At 42.5% G+C, this 14,695-nt stretch overlaps 1 protein-coding gene across 1 annotated transcript in view; it reads right to left on the bottom strand.

The window, feature by feature from the left end:
• Positions 1–14,695, bottom strand: part of LOC129836040 (potassium voltage-gated channel subfamily KQT member 5-like) — a 163,528-nt gene that overhangs the window by 6,187 nt on the left and 142,646 nt on the right. The window contains exons 9-12 of the mRNA XM_055901787.1: positions 14,596–14,622; positions 8,242–8,465; positions 2,500–2,611; positions 1,541–1,672 (exon numbers count right to left, since the gene is read on the bottom strand). Of these exons, the coding sequence (XP_055757762.1) occupies positions 1,541–1,672; positions 2,500–2,611; positions 8,242–8,465; positions 14,596–14,622 (495 nt within the window). The remainder of the gene's footprint in view (positions 1–1,540; positions 1,673–2,499; positions 2,612–8,241; positions 8,466–14,595; positions 14,623–14,695) is intronic.

Genomic DNA, 14,695 nt, shown 5'->3' with positions numbered 1-14,695 from the left:
GTGATATTTGTGATTGTAGCTGCAATGTAAAACTATGATTTATACCTCAAATATGCACATTTTTTTGAACAAAACATATGCTATACAATAAATCTGTTATAAGACTGTCATCTGATGAAGTTGTTTCTTGGTTAGTGACTAATTATATCTTTATTTGGTCGAATTTGTGATAGCTACCTATGCGGTAGAAAAATGGTGAAAATATGTGGTTGAGGCTTTTGCTATCGTGGTTAGCTAATAGAAATACATATTGTGTTTTCGCTGTAAAACATTTAAAAAATCGGAAATGATGGCTGGATTCACAAGATGTGTATCTTTCATTTGGTGTCTTGGACTTGTGATTTCATGATATTTATATGCTAGTATTTACTTGTGGCGCTATGCTAGGCTATGCTAGTCAGCTTTTTTACTGATGAGGATGCTCCCGGATCCGGGATTGTGACCAAGTAGAAGTTAAGAGAAAACTCAGAGAAAACTCAGTTGACAGGAATGCAGAACAGAAGAAACATCACCAGGAGGAATCTAGAAACTGAACCAATCAACAGTCCCAAGTGCATCCCCCGTGCAAGATAAACTGTCAACCTAGGCAGGTAAGATAAACTGTCAACCTAGACAGGCAAGATATACTGTCAACCTAGGCAGGTAAGATATACTGTCAACCTAGGCAGGTAAGATATACTGTAAACCTAGGCAGGTAAGATATACTGTCAACCTAGACAGGTAAGATAAACTGTCAACATAGACAGGTAAGATATACTGTCAACCTAGGCAGGTAAGATATACTGTCAACCTAGGCAGGTAAGATAAACTGTCAACCTAGACAGGCAAGATATACTGTCAACCTAGGCAGGTAAGATATACTGTCAACCTAGGCAGGTAAGATATACTGTAAACCTAGACAGGTAAGGTATACTGTCAACCTAGACAGGTAAGGTATACTGTCAACCTAGACAGGTAAGATATACTGTCAACCTAGACAGGTAAGGTATACTGTCAACCTAGACAGCTAAGATATACTATCAACCTAGACAGGTAAGAAAGATATTTGCGATTTGAAAACCATGCAGTGTTTCTTCTAGCAAACAATCCACTAGTCCACATGCAGGGGATGGGGAGAAAGTCAAGAGGGTGTGAGGATAGGAGAGTGCGTGAGGGGTGTGTGTGAGGGGCGTGAGGGGGATAACTCTGACCCCTGCGTGGAGTTCTTTCTGCCCTGGCTGTAATACATGGGCAGGGAGGGAGAGGAAAAGGTCTTGGCTCGGCTGCTCAGGGGCTGGGGCCCCACTATCATGTCCAGCCTGTGGGGGAAAGTGAGGACACACACACACACACAAATATGAATGTATGCACACAGACTCGAACATATGCACACTCATATGAAGACAAAGACATACTGCTCACATTAGTGGCTAAGCAGTGAATACACATAGGCAAACAGCTGCTAGCTAAGCTTTTCATGCATTGTATTGGACGGTTTAAGTTAGAGAGTGTGACTACGTGAGCACTTTGACCATGCGTGACAGTGCATTATTGTTCTCACCGTGTCTGCAGACTCTTGATGCGACACAGCATGTCCAGGTGTCCGGCGGAGTACTGCTCTATGACGTCCTTCACATCGTACGGACGCAACGTCTCCTTAAACTTCTTCTTGGCCACGTGGAACTTCATTATCCTGGATGGACCAGACCAGGGTCATGTTCATTAAATACCAGATGAAAGAACATTGACTAAAACAGGGAGGGACTACGTGAACGTGTCTAATGAGAAATGCTCGTTTTTGTTTCCCGTTGCGAAACGTTTCGCTACAGTGTGTCCTAATGAATGCGACCCAGCACAGGAGGTGCATCTCAATGCAGTTCTTAAATCTACCATAAGAGGGAGTCCTCAAACAAAGAACGACATTGACCTCGAGTAACACACGCCAAGGTACTGAGATCTAAAACTATCCAATAGCAACAGCAGAAACAGCTCTTCTTTCTCAACATAAATACATAACCGCTCATCTGGAAAATCATTTCATATTTCTAAAGAAAATATTATTGTGAAGTTGTACAGCGAACAATCTGAGGTAAAATCAGTCTTTACTTCACTGTTTACTTTAGCTGTGTAACATGTAAATCTAGCTCTTGGAGAGAGTGTAGAGGGGAGCTTTGTACATACACCTGTTGAGCCTAGGGGCCACATACCACGGAAGAGGTTGAATATGAGAGGCCCTTACTGCCCAATGTGAGGATCAAAGGGGTAAGACTGATGGAAAAGTTATATAGTAATCTATCCACTGGCTAAACCCATGGCGGGAAGTAAGAGAGATTTTGAAGCTGCCTCTCACGGTATGGATTAGGGGAAAGGTTTAGAAGGTTACAATAAGAAGAAAAATGTCACGCTAAGGCTCTGATGACATACTTGAGTGAGGGCAGCAGGTGTGTGTGTGTGTGTGTGTGAGTGAGTGAGTGAGTGAGTGAGTGAGTGAGCGAGAGAGCGTGCGCGTGTCTGTCTCACCTGACGGCTCGGATGACAGACTTGACGGAAGGCAGCAGGTCCTCCACAGAGATCTCACAGTGACACCCTTTGTCATCACCGAACCCATCCTCAGTGGTCATGTTAGAGTCAGCTAGAGAGAGAGAGAGAGATGGAGGGAAAGAGAGTTTGAGTTTTAACATACCTTAATTTATTTTATGACGGAAGAGAGACGGAGGGAAGGAGAGAGGGAGAAAGAGGAGGGAGAGAGACAGTGGCGCGCATTCATTGATGCCAAGTGAAGCCAGGCTTCCCCAAATATTTGAAAAAAGAACACAAAAAAACATATATTTCGTCTCTCTCTGTGTTTTAATCATTTTCCATCAATTCGCAAGTGTCTGAATCATCAGAGCGAGGGAAACAACACCCTTCTGTCTCAGTATGTGTACAGTGGCTTGCGAAAGTATTTCCCCCTTGGCATTTTTCCTATTTTTTTGCCTTACAACCTGGAATTAAAATACATTTTTGGGGGGTTTGTATCACTTGATTTACACAACATGCCTACCATTTAGAAGATGCAAAATATGTTTTATTGTGAAACAAACAAGAAATAAGACAAAAAAACAGAAAACTTGAGCGTGCATAACTATTCACCCCCCCAAAGTTAATACTTTGTAGAGCCACCTATTTCAGCAATTACAGCTGCAAGTCTCTTGGGGTATGTCTCTATAAATCTAGCCACTGGGATATTTGCCCATTCTTCAAGGCAAAACTGCTCCAGCTCCTTCAAGTTGGGTGGGTTCCGATGGTGTACAGCAATCTTTAAGTCATACCACAGATTCTCAATTGGATTGAGGTCTGGGCTTTGACTAGGCCAACCACTCGAGTGTTGCTTTAGCAGTATGCTTAGGGTCATTGTCCTGCTAGAAGGTGAACCTCCGTCCTAGTCTAAAATCTCTGGAAGACTGAAACAGATTTCCCTCAAGAATTTCCCTGTATTTAGAGCCATCTATCATTCCTTCAATTCTGACCAGTTTCCCTGTCCCTGCCGATGAAAATCATCCCCACAGCATGATGCTGCCACCCCCTTGCTTCACTGTGGGGATGATGTTCTCAGGGTGATGAGAGGTGTTGGGTTTGTGCCAGACATAGCGTTTTCCTTGATGGCCAAAAAGCTCAATTTTAGTCTCGTCTGACCAGAGTACCTTCTTTCATATGTTTGGGGTGTCTCCCACATGCCTTTCAGCAAACACCAAATGTGTTTGCTTATTTTTTTCTTTAAGCAATGGCTTTTTTTCTGGACACTCTTCCGTAAAGCCCAGCTTTAAGTGTATGGCTTAAAGTGGTCCTATGGACAGATACTCCAATCTCCGCTGTGGAGCTTTGCAGCTCCTTCAGGGTTATCTTTGGTCTCTTTGTTGCCTCTCTGATTAATGCCGTCCTTGACGGGTCTGTGAGTTTTGGTGGGCGGCCCTCTCTTGGCAGGTTTGTTGTGGTGCCATATTCTTTCCATTTTTTAATACTGGATTTAATGGTGCTCTGTGGGATGTTCAAAGTTTCAGATATTTTTTATAACCCAACCCTGATCTGTACTTCTCCACAACTTTGTCTCTGACCTGTTTGAAGAGCTCATTGGTCTTCATGGTGCCGCTTGCTTGGTGGTGTTGCAGACTCTGCGGCCTTTCAGAACAGGTGTATATATACTGAGATCATGTGACAGATCACCTGACACTTAGATTTTACACAGGTAGACTTTATTTAATTAATTATGTGACTTCTGAATGTAATTGGTTGCACCAGATCTTATTTAGGGGCTTCATAGCGAAGGGGGCTAACAATTAATAATAAAAATAAAAACAAGTTATATTTTTCATTTCACTTCACCAATTTGGACTATTTTGTATATGTCCATTACATGAAATCCAAATAAAAATCCATTTAAATTACAGGTTGTAATGCAACAAAATAGGAAAAACACCAAGGGGGTGAATACTTTTGCAAGGCACTGTAGCCCATCTTTCTGGTGTTGTGTGGACCAAAAGAGTTTGACATGTTGCGGCAGTATTTTTATTTAACCTTTATTTAACTAGGCAAGTCAGTTAAGAACAAATTCTTATTTACAATTATGGCCTACCCCAGCCAAACCCTAACCCGGACGACGCTGGGCAAATTTTAGGCTGCGTTAAGTAGCTAGTAACTTAGCTGTTTCATTGTTGCCCATGCGAGGAAGTTAGGCTAGCAAGCCTTTTAGCTAGGTTGCCTATGACAACAAAAACTAAAAGCATACAGTATGACAGAGCCATAGACCATTTTGCCAAATTGAAAGAGAGCAGGATGGCATTGGCGTTCAACTAGTCTACAAGTAGGGTGAGTCCAAACGTCTTATTTTTTTACTTACTTACTTACGCACGCACGCACACACACACACACATCAGTATAATTAGTTTTTGGTATCTTTAAGTTTGTTTTCAGTGTATTCAGAAAAGCATACTGTATATAGCCTTATTGATTAAATGTTTAAGTTGAAATGGTGCTGAAATAACAGAGGCAGTGCTCCTGTTGTCTTTGTGATGACAACTAAAACAGTCGTTGTTTAGTAAACTGTCAAACATTAACTCGCTTTAACATGTTGCAGGCAGTGGTGGAAAAAGTACCCAATTGTCATACTTGAGTAAAAGTAAAGATACCTTAATAGAAAGTGAAAGTCACCCAGTAAAATACTACTTGTGTCACGTTCCTGACCTGTTTTCTGTTGTTTTGTATGTGTGTGATGGTCAGGGCGTGAGTTTTGGGTGGGCAGTCTATGTTTTCTGTTTCTATGTTGGTTTTGGGTTGCCTGGTATGGCTCTTAATTAGAGGCAGGTGTTTTGCGTTTCCTCTAATTGAGAGTCATATTAAGGTAGGAGGTTCTCACTGTTTGTTTGTGGGTGATTGTCTTCCATGTCAGTGTATGTGCGCACCATACGGGACTGTTTCATTGTCGTTAGGTATTTGTAGTCTGTTCCTGTTCGTGCGTTCTTCACGTTGTATGTAAGTTCGTGTCCAGGTCTGTTTACTTCGTTTTGTTGTTTTGTAAAGTATCAAGTGTTCTTCGTGTGTTTAGTTTCGTCTTGTTTATTAAAATTCATTATGTATTCACAACCCGCTGCATTTTGGTCTTTCGATCCTTCTCTCCTCTCCTCGTTTGAGGAGGAGGATTACGACACCCGTTACAACTTGAGTAAAAGTCTAAAAGTATTTGGTTTTAAATATACTTAAGTATCAAAAGTAAATGTAATTGATCAAATATCCTTAAGTATAAAAAGTGAATTGGTTAAATCATTTCAAATTTCTTATATTAAGCAAACCAGACGGCACCATTTCCTTGTTTTTCAAATGTACGTATAGCCAGGGTCACACTCCCACACTCAGACATTATTTACAGATAGCCAGGGTCACACTCCAACACTCAGACATTATTTACAGATAGCCAGGGTCACACTCCCACACTCAGACATTATTTACAGATAGCCAGGGTTACACTCCAACACTCAGACATTATTTACAGATAGCCAGGGTCACACTCCAACACTCAGACATTATTTACAGATAGCCAGGGTCACACTCCAACACTCAGACATTATTTATAGATAGTCAGGGTCACACTCCAACACTCAGACATTATTTACAGATAGCCAGGGTCACACTCCAACACTCAGACATTATTTACAGATAGCCAGGGTCACACTCCAACACTCAGACATCATTACAGATAGCCAGGGTCACACTCCAACACTTAGACATCATTACAGATAGCCAGGGTCACACTCCAACACTCAGACATCATTTATAGAAGATGCATTTGTGTTCAGTGAGTCCGCCAGATCAGAGGCAGTAGGGATGACAACGTGTTCTCTTGATAAGTTTTCTGTCCTGCTAAGCATTCAAAATGCAACAAGTACTTTGGGTTGTCAGGGAAAATGTATGAAGTAAAAAGTACTATATTTTCTTCAGGAATGTAGTGAAGTAAAAGTAGTCAAAAATATAAATAGTAAAGTAAAGTACAGATACCCCCCCCAAAAACGACTTAATTAGTACTTTGTATTTTTACTTAAGTACTTTACACCACTGGTTGCAGGTCATATAACTGTTTATTACATGCAATATTTGCTTTGTGGACTTCCCCGGACCGACGTTGCTCTCCGGTTCTGTGATGAAACAAATGTATGTGTAGTTGAATTTATTTCACCACTATGTGACTGTTGTCTATTGTTGTCTCTGCCTTATTGTATATCACGGCGACGTATGAACGAATGGGTTACAGAGCAAACAACGCAATTAATCACAACATTGGTTCAAATGTGTTTTTACTGGCTTGGCTTCCACAGGGATTTTACCCACGCACTGCTACTGGAGAGAGAGAGAGAGAGCGAGACAGAGAGAGAAAGATGAGAGAGAGAAAAATTGAAAAACTCTTGTTTTCACAAAAGAGAGTCTACAGTATAGCAGAAGAGCGCGAGGCTGAGAGCTGCCTGGCCTCAGTAGGTATATTGCTAATGGGAAATATTTATCACAAAGACCTGCTGTTTATGAGTGGCCTGAGTTACGACATAAAGCACACCAAAGCGGGCCAGGGGTTAGAAGTGGTAGAGTGCAGATCAAACAAATTTCCCCCTGACCAATAAAATGTTTTCTATGACCCCAGGTTAATACTATTTTTAATGTTACAAGGCAAGCCACCACGGGCCTTTGGGAGATCGGTGTGTGTGTGTGTGTGTGTGTGTGTGTGTGTGTGTGTGTGTGTGTGTGTGTGTGTGTGTGTGTGTGTGTGTGTGTGTGTGTGTGTGTGTGTGTGTGTGTGTGTGTGTGTGTGTGTCAGCCAGCATCAATCTCTGCTCTCATTAATTCAGAAAGTACTGTAGCTGGTTCTTGGCAAAGCCATTTAATCCATCTGGCATACCGTATATGCAACAGTCCCTTTACCATATACAACTTGATTATTGTATTGTATGGTTTTGTAAGGTAAGTGTCATATATAGTATAGTCATTAGTCTTCACTTCATCCAAAACGTCTCTTACACCAGATTCAGCTGGATAAATCACCCATTCCATTTCTATCCATCCTCAACATAATGTGCTGGTAATAGTGTTATTATAGTCCACTATTGGTGTAGACCTACTTCATTCTAGAATTTAGCTGGTGTTCTGTTTGACCTAGCTACCTGGTCCCCGTGGCTGTTACCCTGCCTTCCTCAGCCAGCTGGCTAGGCTGGATAGAGCAGCACTGCAGCCTCTGCTAGCTCCTTAAGGCTGCTAATCTACAGCATACCCGTTCCCTTCCCTTCCCACCCACCATCCAGAGCTCCAGCCATAACCAAGCCAGGTCGGCCAGCTCCACTAGCCCAAACCAGCGCACCGCAAACAGGCATTAACATTCCTCCCGCTGGGCCTAGCTGGCTCTACGGCTGGCTCTATGGTCTGTGCCAGCTCTGGTCTGGTCTGCCCATAAGACCAGAGGTCTAGGAGTAATCCTTCATAGGCTAGAGAACTAAAGCTAGCATGACATTAATAGTGTGGTTTGAAGTTGATGTAGCTCACCAGTGATCTAAGGATAAGCTTAGTATATCTAAAGATATCATGAGATATCATTCTGAGGATGATAACATGTGTAGAAAGCATCAGGGCAAGGTTACAATTTTGGTATAAAGGCAAAGGAAATTACATTGTACCAATCAACCCATCTCTTACACTAAAAGCCCAAATCCAACAATTGACCAATCACGACAATTCATTAGGTCCTCTCACCATCGGCAGTGGAGCGTGATTGGATCTTGAGGCGGAGGGAGGGTCTGAAGCGGGTGCGGTCGTTGAAGCTCCAGCTCTTCTGGACCTTGGCAGGGCTGGTGCCCTCCGTACCCCCAGCCTCAGTCCCCGGGGACCGCCGGTCGCTCACCGACGTCTGCCGGCTCTTAATACTCTGCCCCCTGGGGCTCGCCATCCGGACCCGGTCTTTGAAACTCAGCTTCTGGCTGTCATGGGGGACGGATCGATGGAGGGAGAAAGGGGGATGATGGTGTGGAGGGATGGAGAGAGAGAGAGAGAGAGATAGAGAGAAAGAAATGGTGAGAGTAGTACAAAGATATACACACGTAGTGTATCAAGATCAAGTACAGGTTTGGGGTCGGGAACAATTCAAACAAAATGCAATTGATTGGAGACTTTTTACAGGAGTCTTTCACCGTTTCATGAGTTTGTTCATTCGTTTACCCAATTATTGGTTGCTTCACTGGAGAGCAAGGCATTTAAATTAGGTTAGATTGATGGGCCTATTCATAGACCAGCATGCATTGCAGCCTATTATCCAAAATGCATGCGCACAGCAAGCAAAATGCTTCAGCAGGTACCCTACTGTTAGTATGTAATTATGATTCCATAGCACTCAGCTCACTCCTAAACATGTGACCTCAGCTGGCAAATCCCCGCCTCTCTGACTGGCAGAGTCACCATTGGAGGAGCTACTATAGAAGAGGTACCATAGGGGGTTGTGCAGGGGAGGGTCTTGTATCATGGATAATCAAGAACACCAAGGGAATAGGGTGAAGTGATGATTTCATGAAACTTTGTGATGAACTATTAATGGGGTCTAATATCCAAGGAGGGACTGCTGAAATGGTGAGGTGCAGGGTGGTTGTGCTGAGGTCAGATAATGGACAATGCTGTGTACAGGGTTTCCAAGTGACAACATGCAGGGGCAGTGGCGGGGCCGTGCAGAGGACAGGCAGCGGGCAAGGGGTAGGAAGCTGTACCCAATCTAACCGTGACTGTTTCGGTGGTCATTGTAAATGTTATCGTGACTACTGATGAAGTCATTGTGTCTTTCACCTTTTGGTGATGTGAGTGTGAATGGTGTGAATGACAGGAAGTGAGGTAAGAGGCAAGAGTAGTTGATAAAACGTCCAGAATGATTGAAGTTGGTGAAATATCACAGTGAACCAGTTAGACAGCATGTCTGTTCAGTGGATCTGTTTTTAAGACTTTACCAAACAGCTCTTCTACAGTCAGAAATACAGTTGAAGTCGCAAGTTTACATACACCTTAGCCAAATACATTTAAACTCAGTTTATCACAATTCCTGACATTTAATCCTAGTAAAAATCCCCTGTCTTAGGTCAGTTAGGATCACCACTTTATTTTAAGAATGTGAAATGTCAGAATAATAGTAGAAAAAATGATTCATTTCAGCTTTTATTTCTTTCATCACATTCCCAGTGGGTCAGAAGTTTACATGCACTCGATTAGTATTTGGTATCATTGCCTTTAAATTGTTTAACTTGGGTCAAATGTTTCGGGTAGCCTTCCACAAGCTTCCCCCAATAAGTTGGGTGAATTTTGGCCCATTCCTCCTGACAGAGCTGATGTAACTGAGTCAGGTTTGTAGGCCTCATTGCTCGCATACGCTTTTTCAGTCAAAAGTACAATCTTTGTCCCCATGTGCAGTTGCAAACCGTAATCTGGCTTTTTTATGAGGTTTTGGACCATTGGCTTCTTCCTTGCTGAGCGGCCTTTCAGGTTATGCCGATGTAGGACATGTTTTACTGTGGATATAGATACTTTTGTACCTGTTTCCTCCAGCATCTTCACAAGGTCCTTTGCTGTTGTTCTGGGATTGATTTGCATACTATTGTTTGTACAGATGAATGTGGTACCTTCAGGCATTTGGAAATTGCTCCCAAGGATGAACCAGACTTGTGGAGGAGGTCTACACATTTTTTTTCTGAGGTCTTGGCAGTTTTTTTTTAATTTTCCCATGATGTCAAGCAAAGAGGCACTGAGTTTGAAGGTAGGCCTTGAAATACATCCACAGGAACACCTCCAATTGACCTATCAGAAGCTTCTAAGGCCATGACAACATTTTCTGGAATTTCCCAAGCTGTTTAAAGGCACAGTCAACTTAGTGTATGTAAACTTCTTACCCACTGGAATTGTGATACAGTGAATTATAAGTTAAATAATCTGTCTGTAAACAATTGTTGGAAAAATACCTTGTGTCATGCACAAAGTAGATGTCCTAACCGACTTGCCAAAACTATAGTTTGTTAACAAGAAATTTGCTGAGTGGTTAAAAAACAAGTTTTAATGACTCCAACCTAAGTGTATGAAAACTTCTCACTTCAACAGTTAGAGTAATACGAGTTAGTGTACAGTAAGAGAAGTTTTTACAAATCACAAGACAACAGGCAGCAGTTTCAGGCACTGTCCAAAAGAAGCTCAACATTGTTGCAAAGGTAACTCAGATAGTCAGAGAACTCCCAGAACCTATATGCAGCCATTTTGAAAACCACCAACTTTCTCTCGGATATCGAATCCATGCATCAAGAATAAATTTGTTGTCATTCCCAAAATAGTAGAGTCCAAGCGGGCAGGGGGGATGCTGTGTACCTAGTATGTTTCCGTAGGGTACACCTCCTCAGTAGCTTCTGCTTACTACTGAGAACCTTACTACAAACCAGAGGAAAGAGATACGGTAAGCAAATATATGTGTTTATCGTATACAGTACCAGTCAAAAGTTTGGACACCTACTCATTCAAGGGTTTTTCTTTATTTTTACTATTTACAAAACTATGAAATAACACATATGGAATCATGTAGTAACCAAAAAAGTGTACAATATATTTAACATTTGAGATCCTTCAAAGTACCGACTCTTTGAATTGATGACAGCTTTGCACATTCTTGGCATTCTCTCAACCAGCTTCATGAGGTAGTCACCTGGAATCTATTCCAATTAACAGGCGTGCCTTGTTAAAAGTTCATTTGTGGAATTTCTTTCTCTATTAATGCATTTGAGCCAATCAGTTGTGTTGTGACAAGGTAGGGTTGGTATACAGAAGATAGCCCTATTTGGTAAAAGACCAAGTCCATATTATGGCAAGAACAGCTCAAGTAAGCAAAGATAAATTACAGTTCATCTTTACTTTAAGACATGAAGGCCAGTCAATATGGAACATTTTAAGAACTTTGAAAGTTTCTTCAAGTGCAGTCACAAAAACCATCAAGCGCTATGATGAAACTAGCTCTTTTTCCTGACTGCCACAGGAAAGGAAGACCCAGAGTTTCCTCTGCTGCAGAGTATAAGTTCATTAGAGCCTCAGAAATTGCAGCCCAAATAAATACTTCATAAAGTTCAAGTAACAGACACATCTCAACATCAACTGTTCAGATGAGACTGCATAAATCAGGCCTTCATGGTCGAATCACCACTACTAAAGGACACCAATAAGAAGAAGAGACTTGCTTGGGCCAAGAAGCACGAGTAATGGACATTAGACCGGTTGAAATCTGACCTTTGCTCTGATGAGTCCAAATTTGAGATTTTTGGTTCCAACCGCCATGTCTTTGTGAGATGCAGAGTAGGTGAACGGATGATCTCCACATGTGTGGTTCCCACCGTGAAGCATGGAGGAGGTGTGATGGTGTGGGGGTGCTTTGCTGGTGACACTGTGATTTATTTAGAATTCAACGCACACTTAACCAGCATGGCTACCACAGCATTCTGCAGCGATACACCATCCCATCTGGTTTGCGCTTAGTGGGACTATTTGTTTTTCAACAGGACAATGACCCAAGCCAAGGCTGTGTAAGGGCTATTTGACCAAGAAGGAGAGTGATGGAGTGCTGCATCAGATGACCTGGCCTCGACAATCACCCTACCTCAACCCAATTGAGATGGTTTGGGATGAGTTGGACTGCAGAGTGAAGGAAAAGCAGCCAACAAGTGCTGAGCATATCTGGGAACTCCTTCAAGACTTTTGCAAAAGCATTCCAGATGAAGCTGGTTGAGAGAATGCCAAGAGTGTGCAAAGCTGTCATCAAGGCAAAGGGAAGAATCTACAATGTATTTAGATTTGTTTAACACTTTTTTGGTTACTACAAGATTCCATATGTGTTATTTCATAGTTTGGATGTCTTCACTATTATTCTACAAATGTAGAACTTGTGTCCGAACTTTTGACTGGTACTGTATGTGAACGTCTTTGTATAGGTTATGAATGTAGCTTCTATGAATGTCTATGTATACTTATGTAAAGATGTTATATGCCTTTATGTCTGCATATGAATGTTTATGAAATCTAATCTATACAATCACCACCTCAAACTAAGTGTATTTATGTCTTTGTACAGTTTATTGATGTAAATATAACTCATGACAGATGACATAGTCCTTTATGTCATGTATATGAAGGCTTTATAAGCGCAACATGATCACTAGCCTTCAATCACACTAAACTAAAGCGTGACCAGAGATACTGTAGAACCACTATACTTTGTCAACCACTTGCTGACATTTAGAAAGAGCGTGTTTCAAAGGTAATTGAGCTCAGTGGAGAGAGAAAATGAAGAGCCTAGGTATGACAGCGTTTTTAAAAAGCCTATCATTTGATAATTCAGTCCCACTCCTGTCCATGTCTCTCATTTAACCATACTAATTCAGCTGAGAGAGAGAGAGAGAGAGATACGGGCGCTGAGTCATATGTGTGGAGGACGGTAAACTTTTAGAACTGGCAACCTGTCGGGCACCAGTAGGCTTTCAGGGCCATCGGCACCTGGTTCAATGACACTCAAAAATGGATTGTTATTTATTTATTTTTTTCCTGCAGGTTTGAGGTGGAGCCCTTGACCATGAGAGGGGTTGTGAATTGAATTCAATAGGTGGAGGATGCTGGAGCTTTGTTCTCTCTCATTCTCTCGCTCTCTCCCTCCCTCTGTCTCTACTTTTCTACCGACATGCTTTTCAAGTGTTTGGGATTCTGTCCTCACCCTCTCAACACTAGGCAACACTGAATGTTTTATTTTTTCCGATATTCTGTTGACACTTTACACTTAGTTTGGAAATCTCAGCTAAAAAACTAAGTACAGTCTCTACACAGACAAATGTTTTAGTGGCCCTCAGGTTTTTAATTCTGTTTTTGACTTTAAAGACACACGCATTCTGCTTTCCCTACTAAGACAACATATTACATCACTCCTAGCTCCCACAGAGAGAGAGACAGAGAAAGAGACAGAGAGAGACAGAGGGGAGAGAGAGAAAGACAGAGAGAAATAGAGAGAGAAATAGAGAGAGAGAAAGACAGAGAAATCGAGAGAGAAAGACAGAGCTAGAGAAAGACAGAGAGAAAGGCAGTGTTTTCTCTCCCTCCTCTATCTTTCCTCTGTAATTTAGTGCCCGTGTCACTCAAATCTTGTTATACTGAAATACACACACAACACACGACTGCAATAAACACAATTAGTTAGAATTTTAGAGAGAGCGAGAGAGAGAGAGAGAGAGAGAGAGAAACCACTGCAATCATTTCCTTCCTGAAGAACACCTCAGGTACGGAGAGATGCAGTGAGAGAAAGGGATGAGGGAGAGGAAGAAAGGACAAGAGCTGAGAGAATAGGGGAGTGGGAGGAATAAAGAGACGGAGCGCGAGAGTGAAGAAGGAATAATAAAAGAAGAGAAAGAAAGATAAACACTGAATAAAGGGGGGGGGGGGGGGGCCCAGAGGAGAGGCCCACGGGAGAGGCCCAGAGGAGAGGCCCAGAGGAGAGGCCCAGAGGAGAGGCCCAGGGGAGAGGCCCATGGGAGAGGCCCAGAGGAGAGGCCCAGAGGAGAGGGAAATAATGACTAAGTAATGAACTGCAGGCTGTTTCTATGAATGGATTCATTAAGTTAAGAGCTAGGGCCAACACCTCTTAACTAGCTATCTTTCTCTACAATAGGTCACCGACTGCATATTGGCACTTTCAGCAGCAATACACAGTAAATCCCAAATGACACCCTCCTCCCTTGATATTGCACTACTTTTGACCAATGTCCTATGGATAGAGAGACATTTGGGACACATCCACACCGCTCTGAATAGCGGCTGAAAGCATTGGCATTTCCATTTGGGTCCTTTGGCAGAGCAGACGATCTTATCCAGAGCGCCTTGCCATCCGTGTACTCCACACAGGCAGGAGGGAAGACATGACCCCCAACACACAGGGTTACGACGCACACAGGCAGGAGGGAAGACATGACCCCCAACACACAGGGTTACGACGCACACAGGCAGTAGTGCTGCGTCTGGATCTGTGCGTCATGTAGATGCACAGTGCAAGTAGGAGGTACGCACCTTGTGGACGATTCACCCTGGTCCTTCCTTCAGGTTGAGAAGTGAGAGAGGGGAGAGAGTGAGGAAATATTTAGCAAAGTCTCCATCGCAAACATCCTCT

The sequence above is a fragment of the Salvelinus fontinalis genome, chromosome 3, assembly GCF_029448725.1.
Source record: "Salvelinus fontinalis isolate EN_2023a chromosome 3, ASM2944872v1, whole genome shotgun sequence".
Classification (NCBI taxonomy): Eukaryota; Metazoa; Chordata; class Actinopteri; order Salmoniformes; family Salmonidae; genus Salvelinus; species Salvelinus fontinalis.
The sequence above is the reverse complement of the archived record's forward strand: the minus strand, read 5'-3'. Positions and strand labels throughout refer to the sequence as shown.